The 20,226-nt window shown below is 39.9% G+C and overlaps 1 protein-coding gene across 2 annotated transcripts in view; it reads right to left on the reverse strand.

The window, feature by feature from the left end:
- RAB3C (RAB3C, member RAS oncogene family) overlaps positions 1-20,226 on the reverse strand; it is a 284,838-nt gene that overhangs the window by 59,905 nt on the left and 204,707 nt on the right. For both annotated transcript variants that reach the window (XM_037022334.2, XM_037022333.2), the window contains exon 4: positions 40-164. In XM_037022334.2, coding sequence (XP_036878229.1) covers positions 40-164 — 125 coding nt within the window. The remainder of the gene's footprint in view (positions 1-39; positions 165-20,226) is intronic.

The following is a 20,226-nucleotide window of genomic DNA, read 5'->3' on the forward strand; positions in this document are numbered from 1 at the left end:
ATTACTATCTTTCTGTTAACTTGTTAATTTGTTTCTTACCAAGCTGTTCTCCTAAATGTTGGCCTCTCTCAGTTGAGATGACCCGCTCGTCTTCCATGTCACATTTGTTCCCAACCAGGATAACCTGGGCATTATCCCAAGAGTATGTTTTGATTTGAGTTGACCTAAAAGAAAAAGTAGGCAAGGAATGATCAGAGGAGAGCAGAAGAATGTAAAATGAAGGAGTAAAAATGTATCCCAGATAATGATAATAGCAAAAAATGAAACTCAAATGCTTGACATTTAGAATTAATTAGTTCAGTGCAATCTCACTCCTCTCAGATTCCTCAGGGACTGCAGAGTCAAAAATCAAGGAAACAATGGTGTTGTATTACGAAATCTTTTGTATTTGGTGAGATTAATGTTATTACTGCTTCTTCCTTTCCCCCTTCTATTCCCACCTTCTGTAGTAGTACCTCTATAGCTGGAGTGGCCAAATATCCCAGTTTGTCCAAGACATTGCCACTTTCAGCAGGGAAGTCCCATGACCTGAGAAAGACCCTTAGTTCCAGGAAACCTAAAATAGTTGGCCACTCAGAACATCGTTTCACACCAAACAGCATTTTCCCTTGTTACTATAACAACTTAAAGAGCTAAGGCAATTGGGGCCTAGGAAATCTGAGAATAATGATAATTTTAAAAGGTGAATCATAAGAACTAATATACTCATGCTTTACATCTTTCAGAGAAAAATTCCAGGCTGATCAATATCAGAATTACAATATAATGGGCTGGCAGTTTAAGTTACTATAAACAGGATATCTAGGATTCTGAATAAGCTTCCAGTATGTATAATGATACACATAGGGAACCTTTGATGTTGAAACCTAGAAAAATAATTATAATGGTTAATATTTGCAGGTATTGTCCCAAATACTTTATATGTTACATTATTTCAATCTAGAATCCAGGAGGATATTATCATCCCCATTTTATAGTTGAGGAAAATGAGGAATAGCGAGGTTTAATAATTTGCCCAAGGTCACTCAGCTGGTAAACAGGCAGATCTGGAAATCAAACCCAGGTGGTATCGCTCTCAAGCCTGTGTTCTTTTAAACATGTATCCATGCTACTCTATAAGTTTGAGAAGTTAAGTCCTAGTGCATTTGTTACCATTTCAGAGAGGAAGCTGAAAGGAAGCAATGTTCTTTAATCCTCCCTTTATATTGGCCATGTTCTTACTTGGGAATAACAAGCTAAGATAGCTAGGAAAAGACATCACTCAGTGGGTGGTTAGGAGAGATATCAAAGTGTCGAAAATCTAAACAAATGATGAGAGTTGAAAGGAAGGCAGTTGTAAAGTGTCAAAAAAAGCAACTTGGGAATGTTCTTACTAGCAATTGTCAAGTCCTCCAGGATTATTAAATAGAAAAGAGTGATGAGCTGTTCTCAACTTGAAGAGAGAATAAAAGCAGAGTTTCAGACGGCAGCAGGAGAGCTTTCAATGAGATGTGGTCACTATTTCTTCTGAGAAGAAAGGAGAGGGCTAAGAGGCAGACAGAACTTTATTTCAGAGTATTCCCTTGAACCAAGTACAAGTTTTTCCAATGAGATTGAAATATCTGCTGAAATGTATTCTTAGTTCCAGGTAAACATCTTCTGGATAATATATAGTCCTCTAGCAACAGTAAGATTCAGCATGTATCTATAAACTGGGAAAGTAAAGGCAGACATTAAAAACTCCATACTTTTCTCTTACCTCATCTTATGTGTGGGGTGTATGAAAAATGATAAATCAGTACTGACCTAAGTCGTAAAAAAAAAAAAAAAATATATGTATATATATATATATATATATATATATATATATATATAAATGAATATACCTTCAATTTCAAGGGATAATACAGTTTTACAAAAAACTTCTAAAGGTTCTTTTAAAAAAATCTAATTGTATTTCCTTAGGTAATTAAAAAAATTATTCCTCTGCTCTTGTTGGTTTTATAAGCCCAACCTTGGCCTATCCCTGGGAAGACCCTAGGTAGGGAGCCTCTCTGTTAATGGACAAAGTTCTCATCCTGTCACAAATCTAGAAACTGAATACCCACAGTGAGACAGGAGGCATAGCACAGTGTCATTCGTGTAAGGAAGGGGCTGGGACTAGGGTGTAATGACACTGCTTCCTGAGTTTACTGAGGCCAAATGCTTGCTTGAGGAAACCGAGCTCCTCAGACCTGGGCAAACTCATCCCATTGCACCCCTGACTGTAGGACCTTAACCCTGGCTGTGCCTTTCTGAGGGTAAAGAAGAAACACTTCAGCTAATTGATTTTTACTTTTTATCCAAGTTAATGGAATGCTTGCTTCTGCCATTAAACAGGTTTAAGTACCTCTGTTCTGCTGACATAATAATCCATGAGGTTTTAGGCTACTGTTATAGATGATACGCTTATGAATAAACAACCTTCCCTGTTCCCTAACGATTTGTAAAAATATATAAAGAGGATATATATACACACATATATATATAGCCACAGCTATATCAGAACCATTCACCTTCCATTTGTTCCTATGTAGGAAATATATCAGGTAACCTCCTCAGTGTCCTAAATTGCCAAGGAAATCATGTTAAAATGGGTATTTTCTATAGTTACCAGAGAATTATAAAGAACCATTAGCTTGAAAGCCTAAAGAGCCAATAAAGACCATTTCTCTTTTCAACCAGATAAGAATTAAGCTCTGGGCTGAGGTGAATAAAGGATGGTGATTGAAGTTCATTAATCTTATGTTTGGAATCAGGGGTGCAATGCTTAGTGTTTGGCTTTGGTTTGACTACTTTGGGCTTTTTAATAATGTCCACCATCAGCAGAGTAGCTTTAGGCAAAGTCTAATCACCAGCTAGAGGGGATCAGAACTGCTGATTCATGATTATTCATGAATTAACATATTATCATAGAATCTAAAATGTCATGCATAAGATAAAAATACTTTACAAATGGCCAAGAACAAAAAAGAAGCAGCCAATGAAACTGATACAATGTTTCAACAATACTCCTGCCAGACACACTTATCAGTCACACCAGCTTCTTGTTGCTTTGAAATTTCTTTCATGTATTCTGAGGGATTTGTCAGTTTTTCCTGTCTTCAGTTGTTTGGCTTAGTACATGATAGATAACTATTCCATGACTATCTCAATAAAAGTCAACACACCAATCTGCTTGTGGGTATTGCCCTTCTTAAGTCCTATAGAGCAATAGTGATGCTGGGGTTCTTGTTTGCGGAGTCGAAGAATGAACTTAGCAAACACCCAAGGTAGGACAGCCAGGGCAGAGGCTTTTATTGAGAGATACAGTGAGAGGACAGAGCTCCTGGCTCATGCCAGGAGGGGACAAGAGAGCCCAGGGTGGTGCATTGTCTAGAGAATTTATAAGCAGTTGAGGATTTTTGGGAATTGAGGGCTTAGGGTGTGGACTTGTACCACCTCCCTGCCCTCAAGGTGGGCTGGGTTGTCTGTTTGCTAGGGCTGTCTGCAGTGAAGTCGTGGGTTATGCTGAGATACACTTGGGGAACACTCAAACATTCCAGGCAGAGTTGCTCCTGGCCTTTCGTCGACCTTTAACTGATCTCACTGAAGATGTCTATATTCCTAGTCTAGTATCTTTACCCTTGAGAATTAGTGTGACCTTGACTTTGCATAATGCTGAACACAGAGTTTCAATAGGGACTTTACACTGTTACATTGCTTTGACTGTAAATATCTTGCCTTGCTTTTTCCGGAGGCTCTCACTCTACTCTGTCTAAGCCCATGGTCCCTGTCTCAATAGTTTGTTGCTTTGCAATAAAACATGAAATGATGTTTGTTGTGGGGTAAATGGAAGTTTCCACCCAGAATGTCCAGAATTTCCCACCTGGCCTTAGTCCATTTACATACCAATGGGTGTTTACTACAGTAGAGCCTCTGGTGGATTGGCTCAAGGGGTGGAGAGAAAACAGCCATACTCCTCCCCTCCCTTCCTGGTACCTAAGTGGTCTAGTGCCAATCAGTCACCACAGCCCCACCCATGGAGTTCCTGCTAGAAAGGGTAGGCAGGGGAGAGAGCTGTGAGCTGGGGGATGGAGCCGGACTTGGCTAGTGAAATCGAGCAAGCTGTACACAATAAAAACTCTTTCTCCCCTTATCTTACATTGGTTTCACTGGATTCATAGGTAATAGAATAAAGTTCCTGGCCAAGAACACCCTTACCCTGGAGCTACAGTCATTATTCCAGCACGAACATTCACATTGGTATTATATTTATAACCTTTTCTGCATGCACAATCACTTTCTATCCACTGTACCAACAACTGCACTGCTCAGTTGAGGTAATGATCACATAAGCAGCGTTCACCAAGCTGGTGCATGCACAGGCAATGAAATCTATCTTTGGTAAAGCCACAGAGCAATTATAATAAGCCACTCATTACATTATATCTTAATTTCAGAGATGTTAAAATATGAAAAATTATGCATCCTAGATTCTGTAAAATGCCACTGTTTTGTGGTATTTATTTTACATAGGAAGACCTAGGTTGAAATAAGAGCTCAGATTATTTCCTTAACTTGGGAAAAGTTGAAGATGAGGAAGTATAAACACCACAAGTTGAGAGAGACCCAGAGTTGTGCATCTCACCTAGACTGTAATATGAATTAAAGTCAGAAGAATGTTAAGATGGGAATCCAATTCCTATACCTTCCAACTCGGAATCTTGACAATTTATTCAGCCAGTTTAAAAGAGTCTGGGGAAGTCATCTTGCATTCTTTAGCCTTAGTATCTTTATATGTAAAAAATGAGGCCACCATAGTTCATACTTACTCTGGGCTTTTGTAGGATGAATGTGGTTTTAGGTAGGGTCATACTCTACTTTCCAAGTTACAAACATCTCTTTACAAATATAACATATTATTAGTCTGAGCTCAGGCAGTCAGCTGTTCCTCTGCTCAAATTCAGCTCAACTCATCCTAATTCCTGTAGTCTAAATAATAATTGGATTTTTTTTTCATTAAGTAATCTCAAATTTTGTCTCCATTTCATATCTCAAAGTTGAGGTCCTACATAAATAAATTTCTAACTGAGAGTGTATAGTCTTCCTCTGGTATGTCAGGAATATGACACATGTTTGTTGAATAAGTCTTCCTTCTATGTTGTATTTCTATGTATTTTGGTCATTTGCTATACTATGTAAAATTTCTCACTTGGGGGATGGGTTTTTAATCACCTCATCAGAGTTGGTCTTATTTCTTTGTTGGTTAGAAAGATACATTTAGAGAAAGTGGCCATCACCAAATAATATATATGTGAAAAGATGATTTGTGAGAATCCCTGCAAAAGATCCTTTGGGACTTCCTGTTAATCTCAACAAGATTAATGGAATCAGAAACAAAATGTTCATCACTATGGTTACTCTACAAATAGCAATTAACTCGGACCTTACAGGACATTAAAAAAAAATCTATTATATTTCATTTAGTTGAAAATAAAACCGAAACCCATAAAACCTCTCTTCTATATGTATTTTCTACATATTTTATATATATACAGAAAGGAGTTTGTTTTCTGTTTTTAGTTTAGATTATGAAGCACAGGGAGACCAAATTTCTACAGTATCTGTATTCCTTTTCCCTTGTTCTCAGTATATAAATAATTTCCTATGTGTTCAGCCTGTTTGCCTAGAGAATAGACTCTTGCTAATCATGGTGTTCTGAAAAAGTCTACAAAATGTATCTCACTGACCCAAAAAGCCACAGTCACCTAGGATCTCATTTGGGCTGTATATGGGAGAGTTGAGGCATCTGAGAGGAAATGACGTTCTTCCTCACCGGGTGAAGCTAGCTCAGACAGAGCTTAACCTCAGTCCCTTCTACATTCTGGAAGGTCTCATTTCTCCACTGCATTTGTTTCCCTTACTCTGTTGCACATGCAGGAGCCTCAGATTTACAGCATCTCAGCCGACTTCAAATTTTAAGGAAATCTCCCAATCCGCTACTGCCTTCACATAGGACTGTCCTTCAGTTGCTTTTTCACTGACTTAATCATTTATTTATTTAAATTTTCTCAACCCTTAGAGAGTTTTTTAAAATTACTCCAACTCAGAACAATTAAATCAGAACCTCTAGGGAGAATTAAAAACATGTCTCCAGGAAATTTATGTTACTGGGGCTGAGCTTCACTGGTATGACCGTCTCCCACAACTTTTTTGTTTTAAAATAACCTTTCTTTATTTCTCATCTAATACTAAAATATTTGCAGGTGGTTTACAAAGATACATACAAAATTAAAAAAAATTTTTAATGAGATTAAGGAAACAAAAATCAGAACATAATAAAACCCAATGATTTACATATGCTATAAATGCTAATGGTTGTTTTAGGAAGTTGAGGAGCTAGGCTTTTAAAATGTACATTAACTCATTTAATAAAGGAGTTAAAAAGAAGTTTTTAAAAAGTATCCTCAAATAAATGCTCTTTAGTATTTGCTATCTTTTATTATTTGAAGAAATAGGTTTACAGTTTTGGGTAAGATTGCTACATTCTCATTAAAAATTCTAATAATAGAGAAAGCAAAAGCAAAAAATAAAAATTTTAAGAAATCTCACTATCCCCAGATAGCCACTACCAATACTTGGGTAAAAGTCCCACGGCAGATTGTATTACTACCTAAGTCATTATCTCCTTCCTTGTAGATAGATGATGTTTCTCTGCTCTACTGGCTTTAGATGGGGCCAAGTTGTTTTGGCAAATGGAATATGAGGATATTTGACATGAGCCACCAGAGAGCAATAGCCGTCAGAGGCACTGTGAGTTTCCATCAGTCCTCTTGCATTACTTCTTTTAGTCATGGGAAGAGCCACCCCAGAATCGGGCAGCTCTGTCAGCCTGTCCCAGGACTCAGAAGCCAGGAGAAGCCCAGCTGAGTTCTGGTCTGCAGGGACAACAAATATCAGCCAAACCTAGAAGAGCCCAATTTTGCATATACCCTTCCTGTGGCTTGGTTTATTTTTCTGTGGGATAAATGGAAGTTTTTACCCAGAGTTCCCAGAATTTCCTGCCCCTAACTCTAGACCATTTACATTCCATTGGGTGTTTACCACAACAGTCTCCAGTACATCCTGGGCAAGGAGTGAGAGAAAATGGCCATTCTCTCCTCTCTGCTCCTGATATGTAATTGGTCTGATATTTGCCATTCACCAAGGACCTGCCTATGAAATTCCTCCCAGAATGGGTAAGTGGGAAAGGAGCATGTATGCAGTGGCTGCAGGAGATGGAGCACAGAGCGAATTTTGCTAGTGGGGACTGGGGAGAAAGGACTTGGGAGAGCGTGAACCACAGCTGCAGGAACAGAAGGAGATAGGCCTGGCTAGCGATCCCAAGCACGCTGTAAGAAATAAAACCCTTTCTCCCAACATAGCCTTCACCTGGTCCTTCGGTTTCACCAGATTCACAGGGAATTTGCCCTGGGAGGAGATCCCCCTTACTCCCAGAGCTACACTTTCTAACTTCTTCTCTTGCTATGCTGCCTTCTCCCAAGGCTGACACAGCCTTATTAATTTCCTTGAGGTTCCCAGACATGCTGTAATTTTCAACAAGTAGGAGCTATCACTATGGATGGTTTTAGGCCTTTTGAAGCCTAAATGAATAAAAATTGGAGAGCCCATTTTAAGAAAAAAAAATGCAAATTACAAATACAGAATTAGGTGCAGGGTAATTTGTAGCAGATGCTGTTGGTATCTGCCCACAGGCCCCACTGCTTCTGCGCCTGCTGGCTGACTTCCACCTGCCAGTATGCACAGCCCTTGGTTTTGAAGTCTTGCCCAAAGCAATTGAAGGCCACTCTGCCCATCAGGGCAGGTCACATGTAGCAGGGAAACAGGCACTTCGGGAGCAGACGTCAGCCAGGGACTGGTGGAAGTTGGGGTAAAAACACGGTGGCTCCTTCTTCCTTGGGTTGCTGGCACACGATCCTCAGAACTTTCAAGCAGAATAGTTACCGTAATGGTAAAACACACCTTTTATTGGCTGCCTTCCCTTTCCCTGTTCACTTCTCTACCCCTCTGGCTGTTTCTTTCCCTCCTGGAATAAATTGTGTGTAAACAAATTCCTGTCTCCGACTTTAGTTGGAAATGCCCACTGGGGTAACTTGGCTGGGAACCTCCAGCTAACATACTTTGAAGGCACTTGTCCAAAGGGCACCCAAATAAGTACATTTTACTGAATATAGAACTTGGTAAGAAATTCATATGCCAAACATATGATTATTTAAAAAAAATAAAAAATACTATGTCTCCTGGAGAAACCAAAATGACCCAATCTTTGTATAAACAGATGTCAGTAGACTGCATGTGGGAACGAGCAGAACTGGGTGAGCCTGAAGGATCTGTCAGACCTGCCTCCCTGCAGTAAGTCTGCTTGCTGCTAAGAGCTGGTACTGAGAATCACTTTCAGGAACTCTGCAAGCATTCTTAATCAATGGGGTCCCAGAACCATTGTGGACCATGCCACACTCTGAGAGACTTGTCTTCAATCTTACATAGGCTATTTCCATCATGCCTGTCTTTTAACGTTTGATCTAATTTTTATTTCACAAAATTTCAAATTTTACTTTTTAAAACCATATCTGTGGTAGGAACAATTGGGCATCTCTCTTCTTCTATACAAGAAAGAAAAACAACTAAGTGGAGCAAGCAAGACCCTCGGGACAACAATGAGGGAGCCCCCTTCACTGGGCCACAGGCTCAAGAATGCCTAGGTTCTTCCACAGTGGGCAAGGCCACAGCCATGTGAACAGAAATATCCTTTCCTTAAACCAGACAAGATTGTTTCGTCCCTGGGGAAATGCACAGCTTTGACAAAATGTCTTGCTTCTTAGGTGAAGGAGATGATGAACTTAGAATTGAGCATCTGTTTTGTCCTCACTCAAATACCAGAACTTTCTCCTTCCCCTTTACAGCTCCAGTGAATCAGCAAAGGAGAAGCTCCATACACCCAGCCAAAGTTTGAGCACTGAGGTTGCAAGACATTAAGATGATACGATGAGAAAAGAACTTCCTTCTCCTATGGGGAAGGTTGGGTTTCCAAGGAGAAGGTAGGGTTTCCAAGGAGGTGGGGCTACAGGTTTGTGGGACTTTGGAAGTGGGAGCTGCAGGAAAAGAAGTGGCTGTTAAGAGAAGATAAAGAAAGGAAGAGGAGAAATGTCCACTTAGCCCTTTTTAAGCCCAGGACTGTAAAGCCTCCTTCTCAGGCAGGGAAATAAGTTATGTAAATGAATGTAGTTATATTCTCTTTTGAACACTAGCCTATTCCTTTTAGATCCCAGTGTCAGAAAAAATTGTGAAAGACTTTAGAGTGGGCAAAAAAGATTAATGGGGGTCCTGTCTAGCATACCTTCCTGGGTCAACTCTGCTTTTCATTGTCTTTGAGCTATTCTACAACTCTGTACATGGTAGAAAGTGTATAATAATAAATGAATTCTTGTCAATAGAAAACAGAATGAGAATGAATTGTCTGGTAGATTGCAATTGATTATTGTCCCATGGATAGTCACATATTTTGAAACTATTTGTAAATTTGTTTCAGCACTCCTGATTGCATTGAATACTCTCTTAAACATGTGGCAACATCTTACTGGTTCCACCATTAATAGATGAATTACATAAAATCATTGATGTGTTTAGTTTATATTTGGAAGAAGGCTGTGATTTTATCTTATTTTAAAAAGAGATTAACCATAACAACTTAATAACTGATGGAAAGCATGTGTTTGGAATAACCAGGCAACCTGAAATTGATAGGAGGAAGCAAGCACTGTGACGACAGCAGTAATCCAAACTTCCTAGTGGGTTACTAGGTTAATGACCACAGCATCAGCAGAAGAAGAGAGCCAGTGGAGGGCAGCAGTGAGACACACCCCCAGTCATGAGAGTCAGACTAAATGCCCTAAATGTCCCCTAAAGTAAGCAAGGAACATTCTCTGAGATAGAAATGACTCTGGCCTTTGTTAATCCACACATAGAGGACTGGTCACTCTGGTGGGGGGCATTGTGGTCCAATAAAAATATATAATAATAATAGTAAAAAAGGGCACTGATTAAAGATGGTGATATGAGAGGTGAGACAGAGACCTCCTAAAACCACATATAATACAAAAATATAATTAATACAACTAATCCTGAAAGAGGAAGAGGAAAGAAGGCTGCACCAAACTGCATAAACTTGGAGGAAAGAAGAGACCTCATGGAACAGGGTAACGTACCAAAGCCATGACCTGGCGGGACCCAAGCCCTTCCCCTACGCCAACTCACAGGCGGGAGGAAGAGAAACAGAATGGGGAGGGAGTGGAGGCCTGGGACTGCTGAACACCTAGCCCTGTAGATCTGCTCTGGGGGCACGAAACTACATTGCATGGTGCTCTGGTAATTAGTGGGGTTGGAAAGGCTAAGGTGGAATACCTGGAGAGATGGAGATTCCAGCTGCTGTGGAAAACAGGGATCCATATCCAGCTGATCCGGGTGGGCAGTCTGAGAGACTTCCTAAAAGTGAGAGGGCTGCTAAAGGGGCAAGAATTGCACAGAGCTTACTGCTCAGGAGAAAGGACAGGTCAACAAAATTGTCTGGGTGCACTCTGCCCAGCAGGTGAGTAACATTCATGATCTTCAGGTGCTCAATTCCTTGGCTGGCTACACAGTTCCAAGGTCCCCTACCGTGATATGCAGCCTGCTTTGTCTTCCTTCTGGCTAGCCTGCACCTGGCTCACAAATGGGCAGCCCCTGCCCTGGCAGCAGGCCAGCCAGAGGGAATCCCTGCCTACAGCAGCTAGAAACACAAAGCATAGAGGCTTACACCTGTGTTTGACCCACTGGTTCTGTCAGTGGAAACAGTCATAGCAGCTGGGAAGCAGGAAATAGCTCTTTCCTCTCTCTAGGCATCAGCACCACTCCCCTGCGACCCCTGACATCACTCCAGGGGCTGAGCAGCTCCAGAGAGTAGAGCTTCTGGGCACTAGAGGGTGCCACATACAAATATGAAACATCAAAGGAAATTGGTTCAAAGCAAAATCTCAACAACACCAAAAAAGTATCAAGTGAGACTGAACTAATAAATCTTCCTGAAAGGGATTTCAAAATAAAAATCATAAACATGGTCATGGAGGTACAGAAAAATCTTCAAGAACTCAGGAATGAATTTAGGACAGAGATCCAATTGTTGAGGAACACTATGGAAGGTATCAAAAGCAGATTAGATATGGTGGAGGGGACTATAAATGAAATAGAAAATAGAGAAGAGGAATACAAAGAAGCTGAGGCACAGAGAGAAAAAAGGATGTCTAGGAATGAAGAAATACTGAGAGAACTGTGTGACCAATCCAAGTGGAACAATATTTGCATCATAGGGGAACAAGAACAAGAAGAGAGAGGAAAAGGGATAGAAAGTATCATTGAGGAGGTAATTGCTGAAAACTTCCCCAATGTGGGGAAGGAGATAGTCTCTCAGGCCACGGAGGTGCACAGATCTCCCAACACAAGGGACCCTAGGAAGACAACACCAATACATATAATAATTGAAATGGCAAAGATCAAGGATAAGGACAGACTATTAAAAGCAACCAGAGAGAGAAATGAGATCACATATGAAGGAAAGCCCATCAGGCTATCATCAGACTAAGCAGAAACCTTACAGGCCAGAAGGTAGTGGCATGATATATTTAATACAATAAAGCAGAAGGGCCTTGAACCAAGAATACATTATCTGGCAAAATTATCATTTAAATTTGAAGGACGGATTAAACAATTTCAAGATAAGCAAAAGCTGAGAGAATTTACCTCCCACAGAACATCTACACAGAGTATTTTGGAGGGATTGGTATAGATGGAAGTGTTCCTAAGGTTAAACATCTGTCAACAGAGGTAATAAAAAAGGATAGACAGAGTACAGAATGTGATACCTAATATATAAAGAATGGAGGAGGAAGAAAAGAGGGGGAAAAAAAGAACTTTAGTTGTGCTTATAATAGCATGCTAAGTGAGTTAAGTTAGACTCTTAAATAGTAAGGTAGTTACCCTTGAACCTTTGGTAACCATGAATCTAAAGCCTCCAATGGCAGTAAGTACATACCTTTTGATAATCACCATAAATGTAAATGTTCTGAATGCACCAATCAAAAGATAAAGATTCACTAAATGGATAAAAAAAAAGACCCAATTATATGCTGCCTACATGAGACTCACTTCAAACCCAAAGACATGCACAGACTAAAGTAAAGGGATGGAAAAAGATATTTCATGCAACTAATAGGGAGAAAAAAGCAGGAGTTGCAGTACTTGTAGCAGACAAAGTAGACTTCAAAACAAAGGAAGTCACAAGAGACAAAGAAGGACATTACATAATGATAAAGGGGTCAATCGAATAAGAAGAGATAACTATTACCCAACACAAGAGCACCTACATATGTTAAACACATACTAACAGAATTAACAGGGGAAACAGAATGCAATGCACTCATTCTAGGAGAGTTCAACACTCCACTTACTCCAAAGGACAAATCAATCAGACAGAAAATAAGTAGGGAGACACGGGTATTGAACAACAACAGATGGAACTAACAGACATCTACAGAACTCTATACCAAAAACAGCAGGATACACACTCTTCTCAAGTGCACATGGAATATTTCCCAGAATAGACCACATACTAGGCTACAAAAAGAGCCTCAGTAAATTCAAAGACTGAAATTGCAGCAACCAGCATCTCAGACCACAAATGTATGAAACTAGAAATAAATTATGCAAAATGAAAAAGCCCACAAACACATGGAGGCTTAACAACATGCTCCTAAATAATCAATGGATCAATGACCAAATAAAAACAGAGATCAAGCAATATATATAGACAAATGACAACAACAATTCAATACTGCAAAATCTGAGGGATGCAGCAAAGACCATGTTAAGACAAAAGTATATTGCAATACAGGCCTACCTCAGGAAAGAAGAACAATCCCATATGAACAGTCTAAACTCACAATTAATGAAACTAGAAAAGGAAGAACAAATGAGGCCCAAAGTGAGTAGAAGGAGTGACATAACAAAGATTAAAGCAGAAATAAATAAAATTGAGAAGAATAAAACAATAGAAAGAATCAATGAAAGAAGGAGCTGGTTCTTTGAGAAAATAAACTAGATAAACCCCTAGTCAGACTTATCAAGAAAAAAAGAGAGACTCCACATGTAAACAGAATCAAAAATGAGAAAGGAAAAATCACTATGGACACCACAGAAATACAAAGAATTATGAGAGAATATTATGAAATATTATATGCTAACAAACTGGATAACCTAGAAGAAATGGAGAATTTTCCTAGAAAAATATAACTTTCCAAGACTGACCCAGGAAGAAACAGAAAATCTGAGTAGACTAATTACCAGCAAAGAAAATGAACGGGTAATCAAAAAACTACCTAATAAAAAAACCCCTGAACCAGATAGTTTCACTGCTGAATTTTATCAAACATTTAGTGAAGACCTAATGCCCATCCTCCTTAAAGTTTTCCAAAAAGTAGAAGAGGAGGGAATACTTCCAAACTCATTCTACAAGGCCAACATCACTCTAATACCAAAACCAGGCAAAGACACCACAAAAAAAGAACATTACAGAGCAATATCCCTGATAAACATAGATGCAAAAATATTCAACACAATATTAGCAAACTGAATTAAAAAATACATCAAGAGGATCATACACCATGATCAAGTGGGATTCATCCCAGGGATGCAGGATGGCACAACATTAAAAAATCCATCATCATCCACCATATCAACAAAAAGGACAAAAACCATATGATCATCTCCATAGATGCTGAAAAAGCCTTTGACAAAATTCAACATTCATGATAAACACTCTCAACAAAATGGGTATAGAGGGCAAGTACCTAAACATAATAAAGGCCATATATGACAGACCCACAGTCAACAATATACATAACAGCAAGAAGCTAAAAGCTTTTCCTTCAAGATAGGCAACAAGACAAGGATGCCCACTTTTCCCACTTTTATTCAACATAGTTCTGGAGGTCCTAGCCATGGCAATCTGACAACACAAAGAAATAAAAGGCATCCAGATTGGCAAGGAAGAAGTTAAACTGTCCCTGTTTGCAGATGACATGATATTGTACATAAAAAAAACCCTAATGAATCCACTCCAAAACTACTAGATCTAATATCTGAATTCAGCAAAGTTGCAGGATATAAAATTAATACACAGAAATCTGTTGCATTTCTATACACTAATGATGAACTAGCAGAAAGAGAAATCAGGAAAACAAAATCCATTCACAATTTCATTAAAAAGAATAAAATACCTAGGAATAAACGTAACCAAGGAAGTGAAAGACCTATACTCTGAAAGCTATAAGACACTCATGAGAGAAATTAAAGAAGATACCAATAAATGGAAACACATCCCATGCTCATGGATAGGAAGAATTAATGTTGTCAAAGTGGCCATTCTGCCTAAAGCAATCTATGGATTCAATGCAATCCCTATCAAAATACCAACAGTATTCTTCAACGAACTAGAGCAAATAGTTCAAAAATTCATATGGAACCACAAAAGACCCTGAATAGCCAAATCAATCCTGAGAAGGGAGAGTAAAGCTGGGGGGATTACATTCCCTGACTTCAAGCTCTACTACAAAGTAATCAAGACAATTTGGTATTGGCACAAGAACAGACTAGAGAGCCCAAATATAAACCAAGCATATACGGTCAATTAAGATATGATAATGGAGCCATGGACATACAATGGGTAAATGACAGCCTCTTCAACAGCTGGTGTTGGCAAAATGGACAGCTATATGCAAGAAAATGAAACTGGATACACAGAAGTAAACTTGAAATGGATCAAAGACCTGAATATAAGTCATGAAACCATAAAACTCTTACAAGACAGCATAGGCAAAAATCTCCTAAATATAAACATGAGCAACTTTTTTCTGAATGCATCTTCTCGAGCAAGGGAAACAAAAGCAAACATGAACACATGGGACTACATCAAACTAAAAAACTTCTGTACAGCAAAGGACACCATCAATAGAACAATAGAACAAAAGCATCCTACAGTATGGGAGAATATATTTGTTAGCAACATATCCGACAAGGGGTTAACATCCAAAATACATAAAGATCTCACATGCCTCAACACCCAAAAAGCAAAGAACCCAATTAAAAATTGGGCGCAGTATCTGAACAGACAGTTCTCCAAAGAAGAAATGCAGATGACCAACAGGCACATGAAAAGATGCCCCACATTGCTAATTATCAGGGAAATGCAAATAAAAACCACAATGAGGTATCACCTCACAGCAGTTAGAATGGCCAGTATCGAAAAGACTAAGAACAACAAATGCTGGTAAGAATGTGGAGAAAGGGGAACCCTCCTTCACTGCTGGTGGGAATGTAAGCTAGTCCAACCATTGTGGAAAGCAATATGGAGGTTCCTCAAAAAACTAAAAATAGAAATACCATTTGACCCAGGAATTTCACTCCTAGGAATTTACCCAAAGAAAACAAGCTTTCAGATTCAAAAAACATGTGCATCCCTATATTTATTTTAGCACTATTTACAATAGCCAAGGTATAGAAGCAACCTGAGTGTCCATCAGTAGATGAATGGATAAAGAGGATGTGGGGCATATACACAATGGAATACTATTCAGCCATAAGAAACAAACAAACCCTACCATTTGCAACAACATGGATGGAGCTGGAGGATATTATGCTCAGTGAAATAAGCCAGGTGGAGAAAGACAAGTACCAAATGATTCCCTTCATTTGTGGAGTATAACAATGAAGCAAAATGGAAGGAACAAAACAGCAACAGACTCACAGACTCCAAGAAGGCACTAGAGGTTACCAAAGGGGAGAGGTGAGGGAGGGTTGGTGGGGAGGGAGGAGACTGAGGGGCATTATGATCAGCACACATGGTGTGGGGGGGATCATGGGGAAGACAGTGAGGCACAGAGAATGCAAATAATGACTCTGTGGCATCTTACTATACTGTTGGGCAGTGACTGCAATGGGGTATGAGGGGGACATGTTACATGGGTGAATGTAGGAACCGCATTGTTTTTTCATGTGAAACCTTCATAAGAGTGTATATCAATAATACCTTATAAAAATAATAGGAAAATATGTAAACATGAAAGTATAATAAATAAAACAATAGCTTAATTTATTAAACCCTTACTTTGTGCCAGGTAATGTGCTTAGTGCTTTGTTTTTATGATTATATCATTTCATTCCTATGACACTGGAGGGTATATACTATTTTTTTCCCCATTTTACAGATGAAGAAACTAAAATGGAGACTTGCTGAAGTAAGTTATCAGAAACACTTAGCTACTGTACAACTCAATTGGAATGCAAACCTTTTCACTGAGTAGGAGCTCAAAGCCCTGGGTTCTAGTTTTTGTATTTAGTTCCAGGAAACTATTCTCTCAGCTTCCTTAAATCTCTGCTTCTTTTTCAACAGTGAAGAACAAAGTATACTAATATTTTTCACCAGATTTTCATGGGTATCAATGAAAAAAATGTTTATGAAAGAGTCTTGAAAAGCACAGAGTGCTATATGAATAGAGGTAGTATTGTTACTGGCAAACTGTTATCATTGATTATCCACATGGCATTGTATTATCTCAAAATCATTCTCTAAACAATCATTATGATTTTCTTTGCAGTTTTGTAACCTGTAATTAGAAAAGGTTAAGGAAGGAGAAAAACAAAAACAAAAATAAAATACTATCTGATTCTATTTTAACCTAATAAATACATTGTCAGGCACTATGTGAAGAGCTGGGGCTACAGCAGTAAAGAGGGAGGAAGATATGGTCTCTGCTCCCAGGACGCAGGGGTCTGGCTCCATACTGTGATCTTGCAAATATATTCAGATCAGCAGATGTTCACTGAACAACCACAGTGCATAAGAGACACTCGGGTCTATACCACAGGGTGGTGCTTTTGCATAAAGCAGCCATCAGACCACCTGGAAGGTTTGCTAAAACAGATCCCTGTGCTGCACCCCCAGGTACTCTGCTAGAAGGTGTGCAGTGGGGCTGGAGATTCTGTTTCTAACAAGCATCCAGGAACTGCTGCCACTGATGGTTTACAGCCACGCTCTGAGAAGCACCATAATAGGAGATACTCGACCCCCATCCTCAGGCTGTTACATTTACTGGGAAGAAAAACTCTGGTTTGAAAAGTTGATGTTAAGATGGGCAGGGTAAGTGGGGGACCTTCCAGCTGGAGGCTTGTAGCAATTGCCCCAGCAGCAAGGGGGCAGGAGTGCAGAGAAGGGCAGAGAGGGGCCTCTGAGAAGAGGGGTGTGACACATACAGGGTAGCGACCTGCAAGCAGGCCCACAGGGCTGAGGTGCTGGGGTGGGGCTCAGCTTTTATAACTCTTCCCGCCCCATTTTATGGCCCCATGCTGTGTCCTTGGTCATCTCCTTCCTACCCTTCCTCTCTGTTTTCCTGAGCGCAGTCATATCCAGGTTTCTGCGAGGGTATTTTTCCTCTCCTGTATGCCATAAAGGAAGAATGGAAAGGGGGTAAAGCTTTCTTTCAATGATCCTTCTTACTAGTTTTTGCTGTTTTGGGGCCCAGAGATTCAGTCAATTTTAAATAGAAAAAATAATCCTGGGCCTTTGAAAGTATTCATAATCTATAGTAAGATATAATTTCCATGTCAGAGAAATGCACATTCTGAAGCAGAGGACCATGGTGGTAGAATGGGACTGGGCGTCTCTAGGTTGAAGAACAGGAAGCGGCTCTAGTGGGGAGCTGAGGACTAACGGTGGTTGGGGCACCAAGTCTGGAAAGGGTGGTGGTGACATGAGGGACAATGGAGGGAGGGTGGTCTGAGGCTCTGCCCTGTACCTTCCCTTCAGTGGTTCTCTTGTGTGAGTTTAGCCTCGACTGCTCTCCTGTACAGTGAGAGAAAAGAGGAGGGTGTAGATAAGGACACCCCAGATAGCTTTGTGTCTTGGGGAAAGCGGAGGGTGTAGAGGAAGCAGAAAATGATAAGCAGGGAGCCAAAGAAAGATTATACTCAGGGCCAAATAATAGACATAACTGTGGGCTGTAGTTCCTTCCCGATGCCTTAGAAGAGCAAGAAACCGTCTCTCTCAACACCACATTTGCCTTTTTAAACCCTCCCATTCCATGTCTCTGAAGCGTTGTTCTATTGATTGCAAAAAAAATCGCTGTAAAAATTACCTCTTGTTCTTCCTTATGCAAGAGCACACACCTTTAGTGTTTTTCAAATGAACCAGAGCAAGGAGGTTTTTGTCATTGTAGAGAACTCTGGCCTCAGGAAACAGAAAATATGCGAAGGCCAAGCTCCCCAGCTGCCATTTGCCCCTGGATGCAGAGCATAATTGCTATTCAGTCTTTCAGATCCCATGTCAAACAACGCATGGTGTAAAGGCTCCAGTTGCAGGCTGTGCACACGCACCACAGCACTTGTGTAGATATACATTGCTGTGCAGTGGAGAAGTGGTCCATTGATACCATGCTCAGCTCAGATTGAGTCCTAGGTTCTTTATATCTCTGTGTGATCATGATCCATGTTCACACAGTATCCCTTGGAGGCAGACAAGGCCATGGCAGTCGTTTGGATGTGTGCAAAGTCCAGAAGTCTGCCATTCAGACAAGTGCACAGAGCAGGCTACAACTGGTGTGGAAGGCCAACACATCAGCTAGAAGAAGCTGCATCTCATGGGCACATTCATGCCCATCTTGAAGTGTACATCTGCCCTTCTGTTCCTGCTGTAGAAGGAACCTACAAATACCACCATGTTCTTGAGAAGATCATATTAACCAGTAATTGTCACAACTCAAATTAGAACAATTTAACTCTAAGAAAGTACAAACACAGCAGCAGAGGACTTTTGTACCAACAGAGGCACTTCTGTTTTTTGACCAGTACTTTCTAGATGCATCAGTCAATTTCCTATTTATTCTCCTATATTTCTCTTCTCCGTTCCATGCTGTGCTCTGTATGGCAGGAGGCTGACCCTTGCACTGCATCCCCAGACTGCCTTGCCAGCTGGTTTCCAGTGGGAGACATTATCAGGAAGCTGCAGAGGGAGGAGGGGAGCAGCTCAGTGTCTCCCTGTCCTCTGCTTTGGGGGGTCTCTCTACAAGGGGCAGCAGCTCTATTGTTCCAGCTCTTGGGGGGTGGCTACCCGGGCTCATGGGCTTTAAGAACATCACTTCAAACCTGCACAGTTGATAATCTCTGGGTTGTGTCACAGTCCCTAGTTACCTGGGATTAGATTCTATTGAGAGACCTGGTCAAAGCCTGCTTTCTGGACTAGATCCTCACTGACACCCTATGCTAACATGCGAATAGTTTTCCACTTAGGAAACAAAACACAACACCATTTTGTAGCTCAAAAGTCTAGGCTGCTTTGTTTCTCCAATTTTTGTGGAGGCTTCATCTGCCATTTACAATTTGGAATGGAAGAACAGTAAATAATAAAGTTAATGTAACAAGAGTTTATCCCATCATAATTTACCAACTTCAGAAAGATCGGATTTAACTAAATAGATATATACTGTCAGCCTGAGAATACTAAAAGCCACATACCAGGTTTTAGTTACTATGAAATGAGTACTACCCAATAAAAGGAAAAAAGAAGAGACAATAAAATTCTCTCTAAGGAGAAATGAGTAAGTAGTAAATGTAGAAAAATGCGGACCATGCTAAGCAAAAGCAATTTAGTCGAAATTCTAAAACCCTGGTGTTTACTGAGCTATTTGAAATGATTTTAGCTGGCTTTGGGCAAAACCAATGAACTATCAAATGACGAAACATGATGCAGCACTTTTGGAGAATTTGACACCCTGATGCTCAAAGGAAAGCTGAGGAAAGAACATTCTTGCCTGACTCCAAAGGAGAAAACTAATAAGAGCTCAAGAATGGAATGAAAGAGAAGGCAACTGGATCTTAATATCAGAAAATGAAACTAACACTTTCAATCAGAGTACTGAAGTATTCTTACCTCCTCCCCTCATTATTTTAGGTTGATCTGCAAGTAAACCTGTCAGGCAAGTCTTATGCTGATAGGCAGTATGATTAAGAGGACCAAAAGTTCTTTCAATTTCTAATTTCATTGTAACACAATTATTTATAATGAGATGAGTAATAGAAATACTTTGA

The sequence above is a fragment of the Manis javanica genome, chromosome 1, assembly GCF_040802235.1.
Source record: "Manis javanica isolate MJ-LG chromosome 1, MJ_LKY, whole genome shotgun sequence".
In the NCBI taxonomy this organism is placed as follows: domain Eukaryota; kingdom Metazoa; phylum Chordata; class Mammalia; order Pholidota; family Manidae; genus Manis; species Manis javanica.